This window comes from Monodelphis domestica, chromosome 7, assembly GCF_027887165.1.
Source record: "Monodelphis domestica isolate mMonDom1 chromosome 7, mMonDom1.pri, whole genome shotgun sequence".
Taxonomy (NCBI): Eukaryota; Metazoa; Chordata; class Mammalia; order Didelphimorphia; family Didelphidae; genus Monodelphis; species Monodelphis domestica.
Window position 1 is genome coordinate 127,579,732 of NC_077233.1, and position 20,451 is coordinate 127,600,182.

At 35.9% G+C, this 20,451-nt stretch overlaps 1 protein-coding gene across 1 annotated transcript in view; it reads right to left on the reverse strand.

Moving 5' to 3' along the window:
- Positions 1-19,662, reverse strand: part of PDCD1LG2 (programmed cell death 1 ligand 2) — a 50,233-nt gene extending 30,571 nt beyond the window's left edge. The window contains exon 1 of the mRNA XM_007499547.3: positions 19,206-19,662. Coding sequence (XP_007499609.1) covers positions 19,206-19,250 — 45 coding nt within the window. The 5' untranslated portion in view covers positions 19,251-19,662. The remainder of the gene's footprint in view (positions 1-19,205) is intronic.
- Positions 19,663-20,451: the final 789 nt, after the last annotated feature.

Here is a 20,451-nt window from a genome sequence, read left to right on the forward strand (position 1 = left end):
ATGAACAACTTTAGCAAAGTTGAAAGATATTGTAATGGAGAAGGTTTGTAGGTGGTAGAAGAAACAGGATCTAGGAGAGACAGCTGATGTTTGATTGGCTCAAAGGGAGGAGAGGGGGTTTGGAGATTTTTCCCCTTCAGCCTTCCCTCCTGAGCTATGGCTGCTCTCCCAGATTTGCTCTTTTCCCTCTTGTCCTCCTCCCCTACAAGAGACTAAAATGTTTCTTCGTAGGAAGATGTCTCTCCCCTTGAAGCTGTTCACTCACACTTGATTCAAATTTGGGAAAGGATAACCACTTTAATGTAAATCAATTCAATTAGGGTAATAAAAAGGAATGGCTGGCAGGGAAAAGAATGGGAAAGGAAAGTGGGGGAAAAGGGGGTCCCTTCTCTAACCCTTTTTCCCTCCCTCCTCAAGTTTGGGGGAACTTGGGCTTTCGCAGCCTGAGCCCCCTGAGAGATAAGTCAGGTTGACTGACCCTGGGTTTGGGCCCTTGGCCACAGTTCAGATCCAGGGCAACAGGAGCTGAGGTTATGGATTTAAAATTTTGACTCTTTGTAGCTATGTAATTTTAGGTGCATTAGTTAAATTCTCTGGGTCTCAGTTTTTGTAAATTGTAAAATTATAAAATCTGTAAAATAGGGACTAGGTGATATATGGGACCCTTTATTCACCTAAATTCAAAGATCACAGTAGCACAGGGTTACATAAACATACATCTACCAAGATCTAAGAAGGGTAAGTTCAGAGAGTTCTAGTCATTCTCTTTTGTTTAGAAATGCCTCTGCCCCCAATTCTTGTGGGACTGACAAAAATGAGTCATCACTCTTGTGATTAAACTTTCTCTACACCATCCATTCATGAGAAAAGACAGTTCTGAGTAATGAATGCTGTAAGAGAGTCTAATATACTGTACTACAAAATTGGGTAATGGTGTGGAATAAACTCGTCTGCTAATGGTTCTGTCAAAATAAAACTAACAGGATAGGTTACTAAGAAATAAACATAACTATATGTCAAAGTCTTAGCAGTAGGTAGTCTTTATCCATTTAATTTTTCTGATCAGAATGACTACACTGATATTTTGGGAAGGCAGAGATAGAATTCAAAAAGTTCTTAACAGATCCTAAAATTGGTCCAAGTCTAATAAAATGAAATTCAATAAGGATAAAAATAAAATTTTGCACTGGTACAAAAAAATTAACTTCACAAGTATAAGACTGGGAAGCTCTGGTTAGAGAACAATTATTCTTTTTTTTTTTAAACCCTTACCTTCTGTTTTGGAATCAATACTGTGTATTGGTTCCAAGGCAGAAGAGTGGTAAAGGCTGGTCAATGGGGGTTAAGTGACTTGCCCAGGGTCACACAGCTGGGAAGTATCTGAGGCCAGATTTGAATCTAGGACCTCCCATTTCTAGGTCTGGCTTTCAATCCACTGAGCTACCCAGCTGCCCCCTAGAAAACAGTTATTCTGAAAAAAGATCTGTGGGTTTTAGTGGAGAACAAGTTCAACATGAGTGAGTAGTATAAAGTGGCAATCAAAAGAAGGTGATTTTGGATTGTATTCAAATACATATATTCTAGAAACAGGGAAGTGATTATCCACTTGCACTCTGCCCTTGTCAGACCTTATTTGAAGTATCATATAATCCTGGGCACCATAGTTTAAGAAAGTTGTTGATAAACTGGAGTGTCCTGAGGAAAACTATCAGGATGGTGAAGGGCCTTGAATCTATGTAATACAGAGAGTGGTTGAAAAAATCAACATTTTTATCCTGGAGAAAAGAAAGTGCAACAGGGATATCCCTGGATAGCTAATTTGAAGTAGTTGAAAGGTTGTCATTTAGAAAAGAGATTTAGATTTGTTCTACTTGGGTAGAACCCTAGTCAGAGAGTAGAAGCTACAAAAATGCCATTTAGGCTCTATGTCAGGAAAAAGTTCCTATTAGAGTTGTCCGAAAGTGGAATGGATTTCCTTTGAGGGATGGTGGGATCCCCCTTCTCAGAAGTCTTCCAGTGGGAACTGGAGGACAACTCATCAGATATGTTCTAGTGGAGATTCCTTTCGTTCATGGCTTGTCCAGATGCTTGTTGAGTTCCCTTCTACCTTTCAGCATCAGTGTTTCACTGAGGAAGCCTGTAGGACTCTGGAGCTCAATGTAATCAGTACAATACCAGTTACAAATAGGAATCTCACTGTGTGTAAAGGGACTCACTTCCATTTGGACCCTGACCATGATATTCTTTATGACCTTGATGATGGGCGCCTTTAACAACCAAATGGTGTGGGATTATAGCTTAATTGATATGGTGCTCAGAGAATCATTGAACAAAGTTATCTCTGAGAATGTACCTACCAAAAAATCTGGTATGATCTTAGTATATGGATGATAGACAGGACGGCTAGGTGGTACAGTAGATAAAGGTGCAGGGCCTAGAGTAAGGAAGACATATATACCTGAATTCATATATGGCCTCATAAACTTACATGAACCTGGGCAAATTACTTAATCCCATTTGCCTTGGTTTCCTTATCTGTAAAATGAGCTAGAGAAGGAAATGGCAAACCACTTTAGTATCTTTGCCAATAAAACCCCAAATATAGTCATTAAGAGTTAGACATGACTGAAAAGTGATTTAATAACAATAAAATGGGAGATATGTCATTGGGAAAAGAGCCTCTGTGCCTGTTTTGCTCTATCTAGTCAAATCATTATTAAAATAATTTATAAATAATAGACAAAGTAAGATCCTCCCATCAGATCTCAGAGATCTGACACTTCCATGCTCTGTGATCCTGGGCAAATGACTTCTCACAGAACCTGAGTTTTCTCATGTATATTCTAATAATATGATAAAACAGGGACTTGTTTTATCTACCTCATAGAGTTGATGAGGAAAACACTTTCAAATGTATCAACTTTAAAGAACTATAAAAATATTAGTTATTGGCATTCTAATTATTTACTTCATAACTGGGGAGCATAGTAGGTAGATCAATGGATGGATCCAAAAGACCTGAATTTTAATCCTGTGAATTTCAAAACTACTCAACCCTGTTCAAACCATTCTTTAGAGGATGGGATTTGGCTATTTCTTGATCAATAACAATAGAGATACTTGGAATGACAGAATCAGGTCTTGGAAACTACAATCTCCACCCTATTCAGGGTAACAGGATTTAGGAAGGGCTGCAGCAAAGTTCAAGATTTAATTATTTGAGAATGTGGCCTTCAACAGACATGTGCAAAGGGGACAGACCTCTGGGCGGTCCTGGGTGAAGCTAGAGCCACCATTGGCACAGGTGAGACACAGGAAGTGAGGTAGACGACAGCTGAGGAGTCTGGGGACTTCCTGGGTGGAGGAAAGGAGGTGGTTGGAGCCTGGTGCTTGGAGTGGAGGCCCTCAGACTGTTTCTCCATTTTGGTCATGTGAGTGATAGGGACTGATCTCTTTTCTTTGCCCCGGCTCTCCAGGGCCTTGGGCCTTTGGCCTAGCCTAAGCAGAGTGGGTATTTAAGCCCTATTCCCCCTTTTCCCCCCTCTCTCTCTTTCCCTCTAATACTTTTCTTCCTCCTGTTTATAATTAAAACTCCATAAAAGGTTGACTGCTGACTTGAGTTTTCATTTAGGAATTACATAGCTGAATTCCTTGGCGACCTTAAATTAATATATATCAGTCTTTTAAAGCGATTTCCATATCACAATCCTGGCTGTGTGACTGGGCAAGTCATTTATACTCACTAGACTTTAGTTTTCTCCTCTGTAAAATAAGAGTGTTGGGCTTGATGGTGTCTAATATCCTTTTTAGTTCTAAAACTAAGATTCCGTGATCCTAATTGTGTGATTTGAAAGTATGTTAAAAAAAATAAACAGAAACCAAAGCTACTTTGGCTGCTTGTACTTTAGATCATGGTAATGTTAATCCTTCTCCTTGGCTATGACTTGGCTAGTGCCCCAGAAATTTCAAAGCTAGGATTACATAGATAGATAGGTAGATAGAGAGATGAAGAACTATAACAAACAGGGAAAATAACTAGAAAGTTCTTTCATCAATTCTCACTCTGTTATTTCACAGACCTGCTAAAACTCACAATCAAAATCTTTTTCAATGACTAAAATTTTTTCTCAAGGAAAGTCATCTCTTTTGCTTTTACCAAGCAACCATGCCCATAGATTATTGTGTTGTTGTTCTTTAGTCATTTCAGTTGTGTTCCACACTTTGTGACTGCATTTGAGGTTTTCTTAGCAAAGATACTAGAGTGGTTTTTCATTTCCTTTTTACAGATGAGAAAACTGAAGCAAACAAAGTTAAGTGACTTGCCCAGAGTCCTCCAGCTAGTGAGTGTCTGAGGCTAGATGAACTCAGGAAGATGAATCTTTCTGACTTTGGGCACAGCACTCTGTCCACTGTGCCACTTAACTGCCTAGAACACCACAGGGGATCTTTTTGTGAATCTTCATGAACCCTGCACTTTGCACAGTTTACCATACTTGGTGCCATTTATACAATCCAGGTTAGATGCAGCAGTAGATGATAAGTCTCTATCTGAATTCTAGAAGATAAAGAGGATGAGGGCAGGACTGTGGAACAGAACCCTGTTGGGATGGACAATTGAGTCTAGCACCTAATTAGCAAGAAAAATTAGTTAACATTGGAAGATACCAGATGGTGCCTTTTCCAATCCCCCATTAACCCTTCTGGCCCAGCCCTGAGCCCTGTTCATTCCCTCTGGGGATAGCCTCTACAGCAAAAGTCTTTGTCAGTCACAGTTTATAGGGTCCTAGGGACTTTTTCTCCCTCAGGCAGGACAGTATACTGAATTTTCTCCAACACTGGGGCAATTGATTCTGAGGCAAAATATTTCTTTGTTTATATCTCACCCAAGTAAATTTGTCTTAAAAAGCTGATTTGAAAGTTCCTGTCATTGATAGCATGGGAACCTTATTCTCATTAATTATATGCCAATGCATTTAACAATGTAAGTGCAATGGAAGAATATTTACAAAAATGTAAACTGTCCAGATTAACAGAAGAGGAAATAGAATATCTAAATAAGCCTAAATTAGAAAAAAGAAATTGAACAGGCTATAAATGAGTTTACTAAGAAAAAAGCATCAGAACTTAAAGATCAACTAATTCCAATATTCAATAAATTATTTGGAACAATAGACAAAGAAGGAGTTTTACCAAATTCCTTTTATGAAACAAATATGGTGCTGATACCTAAGTCAGGGAGAGGAAAAACAGAGAAAGAAAATTATAGATCAATTTCACTAATGAATTTTGATGCAAAAATCGTAAGTAAAATATTAGCAAGGAGACTACAGCAATATATCACAAAGATTAAACACTGTGACTGAGTTGGGCTTATACTAGGAATGCAGGGCTAGTTCAATATAATGAAACTATTAATATAGTTGATCATATTAATAACGAAATCAATAAAAATAATGATATATCAATAGATTCAGAGAAAGCTTTTGATTAAATACAACACTCATTCCTATTAAAATACTTGAAAGTATAGGTATAAATGGATATTTCTTTTAAATAATAAGAAATATCTACCTAAAACTATTGGCAAGCTTTATCTGTAATAGGGATAAGCTAGAAGCTTTACCAGTAAGATTATGAATGAAGCAAGAATGTTTATTATCACCACTATTATTTAATATTGTAGTAGAAATGCTTTCAATAGCAATAAAAGAAAGAAAAGAAATTGAAGGAATCAGAATAAATAAATAAACCATAATAATAAATAAATACTATCTCTTTATAAATAATGAATAAATTATCTCTTTGTGGATGATATGATAGTATGCTTGGAAAATTTTAGAAATTTAACTAAAATTAATTGAAACAATTTTAGCAAAATAGCAGGATATGAAATAAGTCTACATAAGTCATCAATATCTCTCTATTGTAACAATAATGTCCTGCAAGAAAAAATAGTAAGATATATTATATTTAAAATAACAATAAACAATATAAAGTCCCTGGACTACACCTACCGGGACTACTACATATATAAAAACAGTAGTAAATGACAATAGTAACACTGCAAAGATCTAAGCATTGGGGATAAGAACTTACTACTTGGCAAACATTGCTGGAAAAACTAGAAAACAGTCTAGCAGAAACTAGGGTATAAACCATATCTATCTTACACCACATACCAGGATAAGGTCAAAATGGATACATGACCTAAATATAAAAGTAGAAATTACCTATCAGATTTATAGATAAGAGAATTCTATAAGAGAATAGAGATCATTATGGGATGTAAATGGAAATTGTTATTACATTTGATTAAAAGCAAATAAAAACCAATATACCAAGATTAGAAGAAAAGCAGAAAATTAGGTGAAAAAATTTTATAGCCAGTGTCTTGGATAAAATCCTCATATCTCAAATATATAAAGAACTGGGTCAAATTTATAAGACTATGAGTCATTCTCCAATTGATAATGATCAAAGGATATAATTTTTAAAAGAAAAAAGCAAAGATATATATAGTTATATAAAAATGCTCTAAATCATTATTTATTAGAGAAATGCAAATTAAAACCTGCTTGGATACTGTCTCACATTTATTAAGTTGGCAAAAGTATTAGAAAGGAAAAATGACAAATGTTGAAGGGGATATGAAAAAGTTGAGGCATTAATACATTGTTGGTAGAATTGTGAACTGATCTAACTATTTTAGAGAACATTTGGAATTATGCCCTCAATGTTATAAAATTTGTATATCCTTTGACCCAGTAATGCCACTAATTAGATCTGTTTCCCAAGGTGATCAGGGGAAAGAGGAAAAGAACTTATATGTTCTAAAATGTTTATAGTAGGTCCTTCTGTGGTGGAAAAGAATTGGAAGTTGAGATGTTCATCAATTGGAAAATGGCTGCATAAGTTGTGGTATATGATTTTGATGGAATATTGCTGTGCTATAAGAAATGAAAAGCAATTTGATTTTAGAAAAACATGGAAAAACTTGCATGAAATAATGGAGAGTGAAGAGCAGAACCAAGATAATATTATATATGGTAACAGCAATATCATTTAAAGATAACTGTGAATAACTAAGCTATTCTGAATAAAATGATCATTCATGTCAATTATGAAGGATTTATAAAGGAAAAGGCTACTCCAGAGACAGAACTGATATTTGGAAGCATGTATTGTATGGTTACAGACACATACACACACTGCCCCCCTCCCTACACCCCTAGTGTTGGTCTTCTGACAACTTGAAACTTAAAATGTAACTGGATGTAATGTAACTCTATAGAGGTGTTTTGTTGGATGAATGCTAAGTATGATTTTGGGAAAAAGCCTTGAAATCAAAGTAAAAATTTGGAAAACTGAGGTTGGAATTCCAGCTCTGCTATTAACAACTTGTATAACCTAGGGAAAGTCACTTAATCCCTCTGGATCTCAGTTTTCTTTATCAGTCAAGTGAGGGGATTGAACTAGATCACCTTTATGGTCCCTTCCAACTATAAAAATGGAAATGATTTATTCTTCCACTTCACAAGAATGATTATATTTTCTTCTCCTCCAGACTCTCTTAATGTTAAAAATATACTTGTTTTCAATAAACTTAGCAAAAACAAAAATAAAAGATCAGGATGAGCCTCTGCATTTGGTGATTTCAGGGTCCCCTGAAGGAGTCCTGGCCCCTTGCAAAACAACTCTTTCATTCTGCTTACTGATGCCATCAATTATACAACTAGAAGGTCATTGCTTTGGCTGAAAGGCAATGGGAATTTTGTTTCATTAAAAATACACATCACCCTGGGTATCCAAAAGCTCTTTTCAGCTGAATTTGAATCCATCCATCAGATCCTTTAATAGTCATCATAATAAGAGCTGATACTGATACAGCACTTTAAGGTTTGCAAAAGGTTTTAACCTATATTATCATATTTGATTCTTATAACAATACTAAACCTGGGAAAGAAAAGAATGTGAGGGTACTGGGTATCTAAGGGAAATGTGAGTCATGGGATGAGAAGATTTAGAGCAGGAAGGGTCATCCAGTGATTCCGGGATTTTTGACATTTTTGGTGTCCTGAGCTCCTTTGGCAGTCTCATTCTCCTCAGAAAAAAAAGTTTTTAAATGCATAAAATGAAATACTTGGGACACAAAGGAAACAAATTATGTTGGAATATAATGGAATTAAAAATATGAAAATATTTTTAAAAGTTCATAGAACCCAGATTAAGAATCTTTTGATTTGAATGCATTCTATATAATTTTTTCAAATAACTTTGGGTGGAGAGGGTGGGAAAGGAAATAAAAAAGAAAGGGATGGAAAGAGGAACCTAAATAATAGACTTCACTGTATTGTACTTCACAGGTCAGTCCTAAAAAACAAAGGCATAATATATTAGAGTCTAAGTAGAACAAGCAGGCAGGCAGTCCTTAAGAGAAATACTCAAAACCAGATCTAAGCTGACCATGCCAGTTTTACCTTTCCAGGGTTTGGCATCCTTCCCTTTGTAGACTACAGCTGCAATGCTGGAGCCACCCTGGATGCAGAGAAGTCTGGTGGCTCATCTCACTACCCCTTCCCTTTCTTCTTTACCAGCTGGCTAAGCAGGGACTTTCCATCTGAATTGTTTGCTGCTGCTGCAGCTTCTTTACTCTTCCTAATTTCTGCTGAGCCATAATTCCTGTCCTTCCTAGGATCTCTCCCCCAACCCCATGCCCCCATTATTGATGCCAAGGCTTTACTGCTTCCAGGACCAGAAAGCAAAAATAGGAACCAATTTTGCTACTGGTAAGCCAGCCTCTTTTCCCCTCTTCCTGAGCAATCTTCATCAGTAAACATCTAACAATACTTTGTTTCCTATCTTGGACAGTAACATGTAATAACATTGTGTATCATTGTAATTTAGGTTCATATCTTAGCACCTGCTAGACTGTAAGCTCAAAAAGAATAGAGGTGTGTACCTTCTGGTCTAAACATTGCATCTTCTCTCTGCCCACAGTTCAGTGTTCTACATTTAGTAATAGCTTTGTTATAGTCTCAAACACTTGCTAACTATGTGATCCTGGGCATGTAACCTCTGTTTGCCTCAGTTTTCTCATCTGTAAAATAAATTGGAGGAGGAAGTAGTAAACCATTCCAGTATCTCTGCCAAGAAAACTCAAAATGGCGTCACAAGGAATCAGAAACAATTGAACACCAGGCTGGATAACGTCTACTGTCCCTTAGGCGTCTGAATAATTAAAGCTAATATTTTATTATTCTTTTAAAGTTTGCAAAGTGGTTTACATTATTTTCTTATTTGATCCTCACAACCACCTCATAAGCACCGTGTGATTATTATCCCCATTTTGTGGATGGGGAAATTGAAGCTCTGAGAAAAAATATATCCTCCCAAAGGTCATGCAATAAATAAGTATGTGAGGCAGGATTTGAACTCAGGGCTTTCTGACTCTAAGTCTTGTGTGCTATCCCCTATGCCACTTGATTACCTCTGACTGCTATCTTCTTATGATATCTTGTTGCCCCTGTTAGAGACAGAATACTGATCTTGATCATTTTCCCTATATTCTTAAATTCAGGCTTGAAAAGATATTCAGAAATCTGTGGAACCCAGGAAAGTACATTCTAATTCTCCTTCCTTCAAATGATAATCTCAGACTGTAATAACAATCAAATGAAGTAAACAATTTGTTGTTGTTGAGTCTTGTCCAGCTCTTTGTGACCCTATTTTGTTTTTTTTTTTGGCAAAGATACTGGAGTGGTTTACTATTTCCTTCTCCAGCTCATTTTACAGATGAGAAACTGAGGTATACAGGGTTAAATGACTTACTTATGGTAACACAGCTAGCAAGTATTGTTATGAGGAAGAGAACTTATCTCTAAGCAATCTTCATCAGTAGACATCTAACAATACTTTGTTTTCTATCTTAGACTGTAACATGTAATAACATTGTATATCATCGTTATTTAGGTTCATATCTTAGCACCTGCTAGACTGTAAGCTCGAAGAGAATAGAGGTGTATTCTTTCTGGTCTAAACATCGCATCTTCTCTCTTCCTCATGACAGTATTTGAGGCCAGATGTGAACTCACAAAGAAGACAAATCTTCCTGACTCTAGGCCTGGCATTCAATTCACTGTGTCATCTCGCTGCGCCTTTAATAAATAATTAATTAGTGATAATAATTAATAAAATTATAGCATTAGTACTTAATGCAGTGCCTGGAACATAGAAAGCACTTACTATTTTCTCTCATAGGAAGAGCCCTAAGCCTAGCATCAAGAGACCTGGGTTCAAAACCTGGCCCTAACACTTACTAAGGGAAACCTGTTCAAGTCCCTTCACGTTTCTGAACCTCAAATTTCTCCATCTGCAAAATGAAGATAACATTGGCGCTATGTATGTCACAGAGTATTATGAGGAAAATGCTTTGTAAATCTTCATATGCCATTAAAGTGCTTAATTATTTTCATCCATTTGTTTTTCTCTCAAATAATTTTCTGTACTATTTGCATGAAATTGTGTATTGATTATTGTGAGCGCCTCTGTCCTTTCACCCAGTTTTTATTTCATGCATCAGCTGTGTGCTTGGAAGAATTACGAGATTACAAGGGAACAGATGACATAGATGACAAGAAATGGGTACTTGAGGACACTTGAGACTCTCACATCATTTGCTTATAGACACAACAATTCAAAGGAAGGGAAATTAGAAAGCCAAGAGAAAGAAGTGAAATTCTGTAGTTTTTGATGTCACGTGAATCATTGTGGAGCCTGTGGTTTCTGGCTCTCTTGAAAACTTTTACCTGGAAAAGTTTTCCTCTTTTGTTTTTCAGTTTTGGGGGGGAGTTTTGCTCATAAACTTCTCTTCAGAAATTTCAGAAGTTTTCATGATTTCTATGGAAAGATGCAGCTTTCTAGTATCGAATCCATTTAATGCAATATATATTTGCTGAGCATTTATTAAAGGCAGGCCCCACTAGTAGAACCTTCCAGGGACATAAAGACAAATTCCATGAGTTTATTCTGCACTAGACTGGATGAGATATAGACAAGTAACTCCAGTTTTTGGCAGAATATGATAATCACTCAACAAACCTTTGTTAAACACTTATTCTGTGCCAGACATTATGTTAGGTGCTAGAAACAAAGATAAAAATGGAACAGCCCTTATCCTCAGGGACCTTACGTTTATGGGGAAGGGGAGGAAACACACAGTATGTGCATATGTTAGTAATTATATAATAAATATAATGCATTTATTTATAGCTTCTAAAGAGTGTGATTCAATCCATTAAATAACATGCATTTATTAAGCATCTACAATGTGCCAAAGAAAGTTAGCTGTTTGAGATTTGAAAGAGGAAGATCATATCTTGTTTATGGGCAGCAAAGAAATAAGTGGAATTTCAGAAATGGGACTTGAAAAGTCCAGTTTAGCCAGGAACATGCTAGAGTCAGTTGGATCTGGAAACCTAGAGGTGATTGTTAATTTTTCAATATGAGCAACTGTACTTTGGAATTGGCAAGTATTACAAGTCAAGGCTTGATATAATGTTTTGTTGATTATCTAGGTTTTAGAAAGTGATGGAAAAATATTGACAACATAGATTAGACTTAGAAATGTATTATGTTTTACACTATTACACATGTAAATTATTGTATCATATTGCTTATTGTCTCAGGGAGGGGGGTAGGAAGAAAGAAATGGAGAGGGAGAATTTGGCTTAAACTTTAAAAAATGAAGTTTAAAATTGTTTTTTTTCATGTAACTGAGGGGAAAATATTTTTAAAAGATATCATGATACTATTTTTTTCTCCAGAGAGTTGGTGGTTAAATATTTCCTGACATACCACTGAGCCTAAACCATTCCAAAATAGGGAGTTGCCTTTACAAAATTCCCCCAAATTGCCACCCATTCTTTTCTTGAAGACCACCAGTGATGGAGGACCCACCACAAAAGATGGGTAAAATTTTTATAGGTGACAAGAGAAGGATGGAAAAGAAGAAAGATGTTGTCAAGTTTAATTGCTAGTGATTAACTCCTAGAGACATGTTTTAGTCCCTGAATAGCTCTCTCTGTTCCACTTAACTTCCACCTGAAAAAGCTCAGGAATTACACACTTGATCATTTAGTACCATTGTTGTCATTCTTTCCTCCTCCCAGAATTCTTCACTCTGGAGGCAACAATAGCCTGGGGCTTAAAAGACCCAGGTTTTAGTCCTACTACCACTACCTTACAGTATAACTTTGGACAAATCACTTCTCTCCTCTCTGTAAAACAAGTGAATTTAATGCAGCCTATAAATTAACTTCAAGTTTCCGAAGGACTGTCATGTGGAAAAGGGGTTAGATTTGGGTTTTTTGGCTCTAGAGGTCAGAGCTAAGTATATATTAGTAATGGAAACTGCAAAACAACATATTTACATTATACAAAAAGAAATACTTTCTAACGATTCAAGTTGTCCAAGGATAGAAAAGGGGATGCATTGGGAGACAGCATGCTCTCTAGCACTGGAAGTCTGAAAATAGGTTGGAGAGCCACTTATCTGACATATTATTGAGGGATTCTTGCTCAGATGTGATTTGGAATATCTGAACTCAATGGTTAATTCCAACTCTGAGATTCTGAGAGTTTGTAGTTCTGTCAAGTCCATCTCCTCATGGAAAGGTTCCTAAATTCTCCCCTGTTCTTCTATCTTTGAAGAAAGAAAACAACTTTATTTTGTAGATTTCAGAGAATTTTATGTGTAAATTATTATAGTAAAGTAGAGAGGCACTTATCTCTTTACCAGCAAGCATTCAAATCAGTTGATAGCCAGGAATATTCATGAGTACTTCACAACCCTTTAGCCTCTAAATTAGCTAAATGCAACTCTGATTTTATTTGTTCTTCAATTTAGTGTTGTCTGGCCTATGTTTGAGTACAGGGAGGACATAGAATCTTGGCAGCTAGGTGGAACTGTGGATAGAGTATGGCTCCTGGAGTTAGGAAGACTCATCTTTGTTGAATTCAAATTTGGTCTTGGACATTTATTAGCTGGGTGGCCTTGGTCAAGTCATTTAACCCTATTTGACTCAGTTCCTCATCTGGAAATGAACTGGAGAAGGAAATGGCAAATTACTCCAGTATCTTGGCCAAGAAAACCCCAAATGGGATGATGAAGCATTGGATACAGATAAAAAATGACTGAACAAAACAGAATCTTGGAGTCAGGAAGGACCTCAGAAGTCTTCTAGCCCAACCTCTCTTTCACTCCCTTCCCACTAAAAAAAACTACAACTTCCTCAGGTAATCAACCTTTGCTTAGAGAACTACATTGATGAAGAATTCAGTACCTTATAATGCAGTTATTTTGGGACATCTAAAACTTGTCTCCCTATAACTTCCACCTATCGGTTCCATTTGTGTCCCCTATCCAAATAAGTTAAAAAACAATAAGCCTAATCTTTCTTCCAGATGAAACAAAAGGTGGGATGAAAAGCCACAACCTAAAGTTTGGATGCTCTGACCCTGAATGTTAGAGTGTGAGTCAGGAAGACTCATTTTTGTTGAGCTCAAATTTTATCTCAGACACTTACTAATTGAGTGACCCTAGGCAAGTCATTTAACCCTCTTTGGCTCAGTTCCTCATAGCACTTCAACTTGTAGGAAACCAGAACTATAATGACCTAGAGAAATTCAATCTCTTCCTCTTTTGTCTGAGGAAACTTGGGTCAATATTTGAATTGCCATTTATAGAGATTCTTTTTGTTGTGGCAAAGAATTGAAAATTGAGGGGTGTCCATCAATTGGGGAATGGCGGTGGTGATGGAATGCTCTTGTGCTATAAGAAATGATAAGCAAGATGATTTCAGAAAAAGCTGGAAAGATCTATGGGAACTGATGCAGAGAGAAATGGGCAGAACTGGGAGAATATTGTACACAATAACTGCAATATTGAACAATGATTATATGTGAAAACATTGCTACTCTCAGCAATGATCTGGGATGATCCTGAAAGACTTATGACAGGGAATGCTCTCTACCTCCAGAGAAAAAAACTGCTGGAGTCGTCTTTCACATCAGTGTATTTTTTTATTTTATTTTGGGGTTTTGGTTATGTATGAGTTTGCTCTTACAACAATGACCAATATGGAAATGTGTTTTGTGTGACAATAAAAAAAATGGAATCTCTATCTTGATACTTACTGCCCTTGTGACCTTGGACAAGTCACCCACAAGTCTTTGAGCCTGTTTCTGTAAAATGAAATGTTTGAACTTATATCCTCTTAATAGGGAAAATCCTTGGATCTTGGATCTAGAGATGGAAAAAACTTTAAAGACTTTTTAACTCATTGACCCATCATGCTCAATTTACAGATCAGGAAACTGAGGCCTAGGGATTAAATGAATTTCCAAAATGTTGTGCCCAGAACCCTAGTGGAACTGTGAAGACTTGAGCTATCTATATTCCCACACCAACAACCAGGGCTATTGTGAGTCAAGAGGCAATAGAGTGAACCTGGGGAAGTTTCAGTTAACTTTACCTTGAGCTTGAATTGATTTGGAACCCAACTGTGATCCCTTTGGGCAATGAGGCTATACAAGCAAGTTTCAGGCTTTTAGGAAGAAGCTTCCAAGAATCACAAGCAGCTTCTTGCTGTCTACTTTAAATTGCCTTACTGGTAGCTTTTTTATTGGGGATTATTGGCTATATTTTTATCAAAAGAGTGGATTATCTGAATTCTCAGACTCTGAATTCTTGGACTCTAAATGATCCATTGTACTAAATAGGAAGCATTCGTGACCAGGGTTTCAAGGCCTCATAGGTAGTGAGCATCATAGACAGAATTTAAATTTAGGTACTCTGACTTTGCATCTAATGCTTTTTCTTTAGTGCCTCTGACCAAAACATGTTTTGATCATGGCAGAGGACAAAGAGAATAACATTCCTCATTCTAGAGTGTAAACTTTTTGAACACAGACTAAGATCTTTTCTTTTCTTTTTTTTTCTTGGCTCACACAGTTTATAGAAACCCTAGATCCTTTTTTTAAGTTGTTAAAATTTCTTTGTATGTGTATATATGCTTCAAGGAAACAAAATGTACGTAAACTAGAATACAATTCAGAGTTGTTTTAAATTCAGAGTTGTTTTAATGTGACCATCTTTTACAAAATACACATAAAAGGTCTGTTTCACAATTGGAGACTTCTAAAACTTGTCTTGTTTTAAAATTCTGATGCTCTTACAATCATAAAATAGAAGTTATTCAGGGTTAGATTTTTTCCTTGAAAAATCTAATTTAACAAATGTCCATTTCAAACTGAGTGGCATATTCTTTCCCACAATCTTCAAAGAAGTTCTGTTCAGTTCTCTTACAGAAAGCAAGAAGATTGTTATGGTTTTTCACTTTTTCAGAAAACTCATCATTGGTCCACTGATTAGTATCTCAGAAAGCACAGGTATAGTTCTTAAAGCAATTGACTGGAATGTTCTCTCTAGAAATAATAGTTTTGGTTTGATTACCAGTGGTGAAAAAGGGAGGATGGAGTGTGTGTGAAAGTATGACTGTGGGCAGGGGGTGCCTCAAAGACTTATAGCTGAAAGGGATAGGGACCAACCAACCATTCATTTTATTTTACAGATGAGTGGAGAATACCATTTTAGATTCAACCCATTATTCTAGCCTATTGACATCTTTTGGATACTGATGCTGTTGCTCAACAAATTATCCCTTTCTCTCAAACTCACATCACTGTGAATCAGATGTTAAACCATAAACAGGTGTTGTGGATCCATTTCACCCTACAAACTTGGCAAGCATACTTCCAGTCAGTGCTGAATGAACAAGGATAAACGTCATACTATCCATCACATATTTAGAGTTAGAAGGGACATTAGAAGCCAACTAGTCCAAACTGCCCATTTTTCAGATGAGGAAACTGAGATCCAGATAGGTTTAATTCAAGGTCACACTGGTAGCAAGTGATTATCCTGGGATTAGTATCCAGGTTCTAAGGCTGCAAATATAATGCTCTTTACGTAGTGTCATGTTACATTAAGATGAGTATTTGTCAACCCTAGTTTTTAGTTTTTTCTTATAAATCTATTGCCCCATTTCTATTGTTTCTGGCAACAACAATAATAATAATAGCTAACATTTTTATAGTGCTTACTTTGTGTCATGCAGTATGCTAAGTGCTTTAGGATCATTATGTCATTTGATACTTACAACAACTCTGGGAAGTAAGTGTGATTATTATTCTCATTTTACAGATGAGGAAACTGAGAAAGAGAAGAATTGACTTGCCCAGGGTCACCCAGCTAGTAAGTGTTAAGGTTGGATTTTCCCTTATGCCTTTTTAATTAAGCTTCAAAATAATGATATAGAATTTATTCACAAAAGGAAGATAAAGTTGGAAACTTAAACTATTACATATAAATCTATACACAGTGTCTCAAAAGTCACAATGCAGTTTGAAGCTATTAAAGCTAAAAGCTAAGACTTTGGGGACACCCTATATATGTATATATTGACACATACAGAGGACAAAAGAGAGTGAATGCTTACAACCTTATCAGCTCAGAGCATAAAGCTCTTGATAGTCAAGTGTTTTGCACATGGTAGATAATCAATATTTGATGAAGTGAATGTTTCTTTTATATAAAATTATATGCAATAACTGTTTTCTGTTAATGAGATGGACTCCAAATTTTTATACTGGCATTCAAGGCTCTAAGATTTCTGATTTAACTGTAGATCCTACTATTCTCCAGTATGTATATACCTTCTCTAGTTAGTCATGTCTTTCACTGGATTATAATCAACATGTACTTATCTCAAGCTGTGCTTAATAGGCTCCTGAGTTTACATCCTCTACTTTATCTTTCTCTTTACTAGTCCCTGACAACAAAATACCCAAGAGTATACCTGCCAAAACTAATTCAAACTATGTGAAAATAATAATAAAATGCTTTTTATGCAAAAAAGTGAGATTCAAATAATTGGAGAAATATTCATTGTTTATGGGTGGTCAGAGCCAATATAATTAAAATGATGATCCTATCTAAATTAGCCTACTTATCCAATGTTATCAATTAAATTACAAAAAAGATTTTATTGAACTAGAATAATAATAACAAAAATCATTTAGAAAAAGTCAATTATATCAAAAGAATAAATGAAAAAAGGTAAAGGAAGGTGGTCTATCCGTATCAGATTTTAAACTGTATTATAAAATAGTTATTATCAAAATTATCTGAAACTGGCTAAGAAATAGAAAAATAGATCAGTAGAAAAGAACAGACATCCAACAAAAAGTTGTAAAAGATTATAGTAATCTTGTATTTGACAAAAATAAAGATCCAATTTTGGGGGATAAAAATTCACTATTTGGTAAAAATTGTTTGGAAAACCAAAAAGTGATCTGGCAGAAAGCAGATACAGATTAACACCTTCCACCATTTTACCAAGAATAGATCAAAATGAATATGTGACATAGGCATAAAGGGAGATATAATCAAATCGGAACAAGGAACATATTACCTATCTGATTTATTGATAGTAGGAAAATTTATGAATAAACAAGAGATAGAAAACACTATGAGATAAAAAGTGGATAATTTTGAAAATATTAAATTTAAAAGGTTTGTACAAATAAGATATGGCCAAAATTAAAAGGAAAAATATTAAGTTGAGAAAAATAATTTATAGATAGTTCCTTAGATGGAGGTCTGATATCTAAAAAACACAGAGAACTTTATCAAGTCTATAACAACATGAGCTATTCCCCAATTAATAAATGTTCAAAAGATATAAACAGACAATTTTTGGATGAGGAAATTAAAGCTATATGAAAGAATGCTCTAAATCATGATTAATTAGAGAAATGCAAATCAAAACAATTCTGAGATATCTCACACCTGTTAGATTGACTAAAATGATATAAGGGCAAAATGACAAATGTTGCATATGGAAAATGTGTGGGACACTAATGAGAAGCAGTAATTGGTTTTGTTTTTCTTTTAAAAAACCCTTACCATATGTCTTAGAATCAATAATAAGTATCAGAAGAGCAGTATGGGTTAGGCAATTGGGGTTAAGTGACTTGCTCAGGGTCATACAGCTAGGAAATATCTGAGACTAGATTTGAACACAGAACTTCCTATCTCTAGGTCTGACTCTTCAAACACTGAGTCACCTATCTGTTATTATACTAATACACTGTTTGTGGAACTGCAAACTGATCCAACTATTTTGGAAGGCAATCTGGAATTATGTCTAGAGTCATAAAAGGGTGTATGCCTTTTGATCCAGCAATGCCACTGTTAGGTTTATTTCCTATTTATTTAAGGGGAAAAGGGGTGGTAGGAATTTATATATTCTAAAATTTATAGCATCTCTTTTTGGTGGTAAAGAACTGGAAATTGAGGAGATGCCCATCAGTTGGGAAATAGCTGAACAAGTTATGGCATATGATTTTGATAGAATACTACTGCACCATAAGAAATAATGAACCGTTTAACTTTAGAAAAATGTAGAAAAGCCTATGTGAAATTATGAAGAGTGAAATAAGTAGAACCAAGAGAACATTACATGCTGCAACAGAATATTGTTTGAAGAATGATTTATGTGTATCAATCTCAGAGAAAGAATTGATAAATAGAAACAAGCAAATTTTATATATATACATACAAACATATAATTGTATATATACACATATCTTTTTTATCAAATGATACTTTCTCTAATGGGAGGAGGGGAAGTAGAGAGGAAGTACTTGGGTATTTGAATGTAAAAATGAACAAATATTAAAAAAAAACCAAAGAATTCACTTAAAAGTGATGTCTCTGGGGAAAAAACACATCTTTGACTGTTAAACTTCAGAAAGCTCTCTGACAGGAACTCTAGAAAGTGCTTCAGGTTTCCTGGACAGAACATTTCTTCCATATCTAAAAATATACTCTGCTGAATAAAATCTTCCAAGGAAAACAATAATCCTAGTGACAGGCAGGAAAAATCCCAAGATCTCAAGGCAGGAAGAAATGATTTTAGGCAGGTCATGGGTGCCATCACCTGGGACCCCCTTAAATCATTCCCCAAGGACAGGGATTCATTTTAGCTTCCAAGATCTCCAGAGACCCAGCTTTTCAATCATCTCAATTGCTTGTCATTTGCTCTGTCTCAAAGACCAAGTACCACATATAACATAATACTCACATCAGAGTCCAGCAAGCCTCCTCCTCTGAAAAGAAGCAGTACCATGTCCTATGCATCAGATTCTCCTCTGGCTGCCATTCAGTTTCTTCAACGGTTTTTAAAGGAGTGAGGAAGAGAGGGAAAGGGTACAAAATCTCCAGGAAGTTAAAGGTTAAGTCGTCTCTCATATAGCATGCAAGTGGTTTTTCAGATTCCCTGGGAGGCTTTAGATGAGAATCTTTAAAAAAAGTCAGAACCACCCCTTTACCACCAGACCCAACCTACTTTGTTTAATTTCACTTTCATATGTAAGTCACAGTGCTGAGGATATTAAGACGAAAAGAAAAGGAAACAATCCTTGTGATCAAGGAGTATAATTGTCCGCTGGAGGGAAGCACGGTATTTAAAGAAATTTAGAGAAGGATTAAGCACTAATAGCTGGAGGAATTTGATCAGGAAAGACTCTCTTGTGCTTTTCCTCTTCTAGGGTCTCTGCATACCTTTGTTTTCTACATCTGGCTGCAGTCAGAGACTAAAACAAGGTAGGACTGTGGATCCTGGGATTTAACATTGGACTCATCATCTGGATGTGTTCCTTCTCTGAATGGATGTATGTGTGTGTGTGTGTGTGTGTGTGTGTGTGTGTGTGTGTGTGTATGTGTGTGTGTGTGTGTGTATAATCATAGAATCAAGATGAGAGAAACTTCAGAAGTCATTTAGACTCAACCCCTTCATTTTATAGTTGAGGAAACTGTGGCTCATTAACTGATTTGAACTCAGATCTGACTCTGAATCCATACTATTCTTTTAATTTTGCTCTGATAACTCTCAACAAATGAGAAAAGTGATCTGAGAAGTAACTTGCCTACAGTTAGTAAGTTAATAAGCACTGAGGATACAGAGAAAGGTAAAAGATGACCCTTCCTCTTTTTTAGTCTTGTAACTTGGTTTCAAGGTTCATGCCTAGAAAACTTCTAGAAAACTGGTAGAAAAGGATAAAATCAAGAACTTTATTTTTCTGTGTCACAGACAAACAAGCATGTATGCAATGTGTGATAATACACATAGAGGCTTGTCCCCAACTGCAAGAAACTCTCCCCCATCAGAGGTTAAAGAAAATATTTTGGGGATAGGCCATGCTCTAAGTTGGGGTTCAAGTGGTAATATTATATACCCTAAGAACAGACTTGGTTGAGGGCAGGTAATCAGTGTTAGTTGGAGGAGAGGGCATTGCTAATCAAAGCCAAATGTGGTGGAAAATATCTTA